The 6,778-nt window shown below is 41.9% G+C and overlaps 1 protein-coding gene across 2 annotated transcripts; it reads left to right on the top strand.

Moving 5' to 3' along the window:
• Positions 1-705: 705 nt before the first annotated feature.
• Positions 706-3,682, top strand: LOC100712381 (Krueppel-like factor 2). Of its 2 annotated transcripts, none has more exons than XM_005475675.4 (3): positions 706-1,320; positions 1,489-2,485; positions 2,574-3,682. In XM_005475675.4, exons 1-3 carry the CDS (start codon positions 1,249-1,251, stop codon positions 2,747-2,749), a joined length of 1,245 nt encoding a protein of 414 aa, XP_005475732.1. In that variant the 5' UTR covers positions 706-1,248; the 3' UTR covers positions 2,750-3,682. The 2 variants fall into 2 exon arrangements, with proteins under 2 accessions (XP_005475732.1, XP_003448813.1); XM_003448765.5 differs by having other exon boundaries at positions 775-1,320; positions 1,492-2,485.
• Positions 3,683-6,778: the final 3,096 nt, after the last annotated feature.

Here is a 6,778-nt window from a genome sequence, read left to right as displayed (position 1 = left end):
TCCATGTTCTTCTGAAGACATAGTCCTATGGTAACTTTTATTTATGCTCAAAGAGATCCTTTAAAAAATAATTTAAAAGAGATCCTCTGAAGCTCTGTAAAGCTTTTATAGTTAAATCTCAGTTCCTGTTTTGTTCTTTTAATTAAACATTTATAGTTTTAGGAACTACTGAAACACTTTTAAAAAAAACTGTATGTCATAGATGGATATATACAAATCAAGTTTACTTTTTTTTATAAGAAAAATTGGTTTGTTTGGAAACTTGCACTGATCAGGCTGTTGGTTGTTACAGAACGGGTTGGTGCATTCACTCAACTATATGTCACCAACATGAAACAGAGGGGTAGGCTTAACCAGATGAACAACACGGCTAATATGTAACAACCTGAGAGGTTTCATAGAAAGCATTTAAGAAATCCGCGAAGGTGAAGGTGGCGCATGGTGGCTGCAAACTGCTGCAGAAAACTGCGTGGCTGCATTCACTACATAGGAATGTGCGCTACTGGCTTGTCGTGTTCTAGCCTGACGCACGCACCTCTGTCCGCTTTCTCACTGAGATAGAAACCGACAGATATTTGACCTCTGTGTTGTCATATACTCAGAATCACGGGAGCTAAATAATCATGAATCAAACTTTTCAGAACACAATAATTATCAGAAAGAATGAGACGTTTTCACTTTAAAACGGAGACCGTTCTGTGTCGCTTTCCAATATGTTGGATATTGTGTGTGTGACACTGTTACTTTGTTTTTATGTTAAAGTGTTAATATTTGTTACGCGTTATTTAAACTGTTAATTATTCTGTCTTTGAGCGCTGATATGGGGGCGGTTGTTCTGCCAGCTGTTGGCCAAAGGGGCGGGTTCTTTCTCCGCCAGGGTTAAGTAGCTCCACGCAGCAGAGCAGAGAAAGCATTGGGCACTAGTCCGTCTCCGCTTCTCTGTCTGTGACTCGCGGGGAAAACTCACGCTTTTATACTGAGGCTAAATTTAGGGGGCTGGTCGGTACACGGCGTCCCTATCCTGAACGCGCTTCCTTCCCCTAGCCTCACACTGGTCCGGTTTATGTATGTAGTGATATTTATAAGAAAACCAGTTGTTCCAGTCGCAGAGCTGCATGTGAGCGAGGACCAGCTCACCGGACGGCAGAATTTACGCGCTCGGAGCCTTATCTGGCAACTCAGCGGACTTTGGTGACTTGCCTTAAACAGAAGTTTTTTTAGAAATCAGTGTTTTTTTTACTTTTCATAATGGCCTCGAGTGGGACAATTTTACCATCCATCTCCACATTTTCCAACCAAAAAGAAAAATACTGGGAAGATGTAAGTTGGCCTTTTTATTTATTAACTTTTGCTTTCACCGAGCTTCATGCACTTGTCTTCCTGCTATCAGAAAACATATTTGTTGTTGTTTTGTTTGCGTATATTGATCATCTGAACGGGTTGAAAAAATGATGCATTCTGAAACAAACTGTGCTCCCATCTCTAAAGCAGAAGTGGCAAAGCGACGTGATCAGCAGAGCAGATATGAACAGCAGCTGCCAGGGCAGAAAAGACGAAGAGGACCTGGACAGGTTCTTGGATCTGGAGTTTATTCTCGCGAACACCGCCGACTCCAGCAGTGCGTCGCCCGCCGGGACGGTACCGGAGTCATACCGCCTTCAGGATTCCGGGGTATCTGTTTATCATCAGCAGCAACAGCATCACATCGAAATGTCCCATCAAACAAGCGATTACACGTCTGTTCCAGACATGAACAGTCCTTCCCAATACAGCAGCCTGATGGCAGAGCTTCTTCGCTCCGACGTGGATACCAGCTTCCTCCCTGCGAGCAGCTCCGGTATTCAGGGCAGATTCTTGGTCAGTTCCACGCCTTTCCATACCACTCAGGATGTATTCCTCGAGCACCCGAACATTAAAGCTGAGCCGGTCTCAGTGGACACATACGGACCTGTCATGGGTCTGGCGCCTCAGAGCTGCACTAAAATCAAGCACGAAGGCAACGTGTCCTGCATGGTTTTTAACGAGCAGCCCCGGCTTGCAAGCTCCCCGCAGGGAGCGATGGGCAGCATGACCCCGCCGCTAAGCCCGGACGACCTGATGAACCCCGAGTGCCAGCAGCGCCAGATGTGCACCTCCACCTCGCCGACGTTCCCGCAGAGTTTCCACCTACACCACTGCAAGGCGCCCGCGAGATTTCCTCACCAGCACGGCGCGATGCAGTTCTCCTTCACTGAGGCGCTCCACCAGCATAAACTGCCCGGCGTTTTCGGAGAGGACGCAGCCATGGGCCTGCAGCAGGCAGCTGGCCAGCGGGTTTTACTCACTCCGCCCTCCTCCCCGCTGGATATTATGGACACCAAGCCAAAGAGGGGTCGCAGGTCCTGGCCGAGGAAGCGAACCGCGACACACACCTGTACTTTCACCGGCTGTGGAAAGACCTACACGAAGAGCTCTCACCTGAAGGCGCACCTCAGGACTCACACGGGTAAGATCTGCAGGCTGAGTGCGGCGGGCATGTTATTCAACTACGTCACGAACTATGCTGTCACTGATGGGTGTTCTTTGTGTTTTAGGAGAGAAGCCATACCACTGCAGCTGGGAGGGTTGCGGCTGGAAGTTCGCTCGCTCTGACGAGCTCACACGTCACTTCCGAAAGCACACCGGGCACCGGCCATTCCAGTGTCACTTGTGTGAACGGGCATTCTCCCGCTCTGACCATCTCGCCCTCCACATGAAGAGGCACATGTGAGCAAATTCCAGAAGGACAACAGACAGACAATGACTGATTTGCACAGCATCAGCCTGATTAAAGAATCCTACGATGGGCCACATGGATCCGACATCAATATATAGATGCAAGTTCCTATAGGAGTGTTAATTTTACTGGTACCATGAATGGATAATGGGACCACTGTTGACTACACTGTAATAGCTATATGTATTGTATAGGATTATTATGGTGACTTTTTATGAAGGCTTATTAGGCATTAAGATGACGTGCCATCACATGAGACTATAAACATATTTTCTGGGAAAATATATATATTTTTATTGATATGTGTATGTATGTGCATGTGTATGTGAGCATAAGAAATAACAAGAAAACCACAAACAGCAAACATATGAATTCTTTTCTGAATTCTTGCAGATGTAGCTGGTACTACTTTTTTGTTTATTTGCAAAGGTAACAGGGATGTTCCACTTAACATATCAGACACATGCCAATGAAGCAACTGGATGCAGATGATCCTTAAATGAGCGATATTTGATTTTGTATTTTTTACCATAAGTGCCTTATACATCACTTTAGTACAGAACTAACAAGTGCCATAATCTCTACTGGCCAAAAGACAAAGTTTTATTCACTGTGTTTTATTGTAACAAGCAGATGAAATAATGTTTGAGAAAAATGTTTTCTTCTGAAATTGCCTCTTTGAAAGTTTGAACTGAATGTCCTGTCTGTGAGTCTGTCTGCTGGTTAGTAGCATTTGAAGTCAGGGTTTTACAGTCTCACAGACGTGCGCGTCGTCTCGACTCCAATCGACTGACAAAGGACTAGACAGTCTTTGGCAAAAAGATTTGTTTGTGTCTTGAAGAAATGTACTGCCTTGTGAATTGAGTCATTTTATATACTGGAAATAGTTTATTTTAATGTACATATTAAACTAAATGGATAACATGATCTCTGACTCCAGAGTTTGATTTTCAAAGTTCACAGGTCTCTAAAGGGGTTTTATTTGACAAAAGTTAAAACACTCAAAGGTCATTGTAGTTGAAACATTGAGTCAACATAGAAGGGTATATCAGAAGAAAAGCAAGTGGGAAGACGAGCAATATCTTAGGGCGTGTAAATGCATTATTTAATTTTTAATTCTAAGTATGTGGACATTTAGTAATAGGTGAAGCATCCTGAGAAATTGGGTCAACCCACTCATATACTCATAAATATAAACATAACATTGACATAATTACAAAGTATGGATGGACGCTACGTGGGACATAAGGGCAAACCATATGGAGACAGTGTTTCAAATAAACTAAAAAAGGGATAAAGAAAAGCTCAAAAAAGAAAAAGTTGCCTGATGGAAGACTGTTTTCTGGCAGCTTGAAGAGTTGGACAGATATTTTGTTGCAAAAACCAGTTTTGAGCCACCAATGCTAAATCTAATTTCAAAAGCAACCTTGTTAATAGCTAGTTGATTTCTTTAAGTCGAGGGAATGTTTCAACCCCACAAAGAAGATGTTTAGATCAAAAAGATTCAAATTCTGTGGTGTGAACCCTTAATGCATTACATGTTGAATCAGTAATGGGAACGCCACAATTTGGAAATCTATGTTTATGAACATGAGAGTTGCCTCATAGACCATTAGAGCATGACACAGATGATCGAATAGTAAGGGTATGATCATCATTCTTACTTCACACACACACTGGACACAAAAATCTGGGGTAGATCCAATTACTAACCAAACTATAAGAATAAAATTACCATCCAATATTCTTTAAACTGTAAATTTGACTATTGTCAAGTAACATACATGCTTGCCACATATAGTGTTGGAAGCATATAGGTGATGGCTCTTAATGAAACTTCGTTATCTCTCCATTTCCGCTAAAGCCGTGACAAGGCCTGTGTTTATTTTGGGTTGTGAAAGGTCACTTGTCTCAGTACCATCTCCACAAGTGCCCAATGCCAACCCTCAGAAAAGAGGAACACCCCCACTTCTATGTTTAGTACATTCACTCAAGTGAAAAATCAAACATTTTCATTTCACTTTTTTCAGCTGGGTGCAGAAGGGTAACAGCCACTGTGGAGCGTGGGAAGCTCCGGCATGAGGGTGACCTGGTTTACATGCTGGTTTCTGCCTTTGTGAAAGCAGCAGAATTAGATGCATCATTATCATAATATAGATTTCCTTTAAAGGAAGAGGGCAAAGTTCACTGAGGTTGTGAGTGAGGTCTGATCCAACTTAGGTGGGAGGCTGAGGGCTGTCAAATCCCTGTAGGCTGGTTGGGCCTACAGCATATGAGCAACACGGGGCTCAGTAGGCAACAAAAGGGACAAGAAGTTGACCAAAGACACAGTTGATTGTGACATCAAATGGTTGTCGATCAGAAAACCACCTCTCTGTGGGTGCTGGTTTAGCTCACTGGGATGAGCAGCTGCACCTGTACATGCATCCATGCTGACAGAATGAGAGGTAGAATCACTGTATGCAGGTTTCCAGTCCATCAAAGTCACTATTCAGACATTGAGGGTTAATAAGTCCAGTTTTGACAGTTGTGGTCAGACGTTACATACACTTTATTTGTTTGAATGATTCATTTTTGAGTAATGGTTGTACAGCATACATGTTTAATGGCTTAAAACCAGAACTGGGCATATTCTGTAATTCACACACACAGCACCATTAGAAATATACTTCCTTACAACATTGATGACGGGTTCCAAACTTAGCTTACACCACTGTGTGACTTCAAAACTAGTGTATTTCCTGGTACAGACACAGCTTTTAAGCATAGTCCACAAATTTTCAGTAGGGTTGTGATCAGGATTTTGGGAAACCCAGTCAAGAAGCTTAATGACCTCGTGTGGATTGGAGAAAATCCCTCCCTCCAAAATGAAAACTTGTGCACCAAATTCTTGCTTGTTAGAGTCGTTTACTCTGTTGCTCTACTGAAAGTATTTTTCTGGTGAAATTCAGCGAATTAGTGAAGTGTATCAGCTGTTTGTGGTTCAAGGAATCTATACAAATTCCTTGAGCCGCAGGTGCCCGGTGCCGAACTGTATTTATGGGAAGAGGTTGCCATCTACTGGGATAGCAGCACTGCTGTGGACTGCAGGAACTTCTGCTGGAATGTTTTCCCCTACTGTTTCCCAGATGGGTCGTAAATTCCGAGTGTGAGAGCGAGAAATCATAAGGAGCATAGTTAGAAGAGACACAAATCAAAAAGGACGCTGTGTCTCCCAGCTGAACTAGTTATTCCCGAACCATTTCTTTCATCAGTTTTTCTATTTTTGCAGGTGGAGTATTTAATCAAAGTAAGAAAAATGTATTTTAATATTTTAACCAGTGTAACATTTTTTGTTTGATAAATTATATGTTATACACGTGATGCTGTGTGGGGACAATGATGAAGAAAATTAAACAAAAATTTATGCATCAAAATGTACCTAAAAAGGAAAAGAAAGTTCAAGTTTACATCAGGGGAAACCAAATAAAATCATAAGAAACAGGTACAAAAACTACCTGAACACTAGAATCTTAATGGTCTTGTTTGTTTATTTTTGTTTTTGTAAAAGGTTGAATTGTACATTAAATAAACTTATCAAGTAAATTTGTGTTTGGTTGATTATTTCTTAGTATCCCGAAAGAATTTTCTCAACGCATTTCCTATCAAAACTATATAAAGACTATAAAAACTGATCATTCAGTCTTCATTTATACATCTCCAGCTGTCTACTGTCAGACTTTGTGTGGCTCAGTAACCAGACAGGTTTATGTCAGTATTCAAACTGAAAAACAGGCTTCCAGCAAGTTCTGGTTCTTCTAGACCATGTCTGTTGTACCACATATAAAATACAATACACACACATGCATAAACAATTTTTTAGGCCAGATTAGATTTTCACCAGTGGATAAAATGAGCTTGCAGCCAAAGCTAATCGAACACTGGCTGCATGCTTTTGCAGAAGGTAAGATTTACACTCTTACAAAAACACCGGGAGTCTGCTCAGTTCATTTTTGTGTAAAAAGATAAAATCATATTAGATTT

This window comes from Oreochromis niloticus, linkage group LG17 (assembly GCF_001858045.2).
Source record: "Oreochromis niloticus isolate F11D_XX linkage group LG17, O_niloticus_UMD_NMBU, whole genome shotgun sequence".
NCBI lineage: Eukaryota > Metazoa > Chordata > Actinopteri > Cichliformes > Cichlidae > Oreochromis > Oreochromis niloticus.
The sequence above is the reverse complement of the archived record's forward strand: the minus strand, read 5'-3'. Positions and strand labels throughout refer to the sequence as shown.

What these genes read in the sequence shown, in the direction of transcription:
- LOC100712381 (XM_005475675.4), top strand. Translation starts at nt 1,249, where the DNA reads ATGGCCTCGAGTGGGACAATTTTACCATCCATCTCCACATTTTCCAAC. An exon ending in AAGAAAAATACTGGGAAGAT is followed by an intron (nt 1,321 to 1,488) that starts GTAAGTTGGCCT and finishes CCATCTCTAAAG; the next exon opens with CAGAAGTGGCAAAGCGACGT. An exon ending in GCACCTCAGGACTCACACGG is followed by an intron (nt 2,486 to 2,573) that starts GTAAGATCTGCA and finishes TTTGTGTTTTAG; the next exon opens with GAGAGAAGCCATACCACTGC.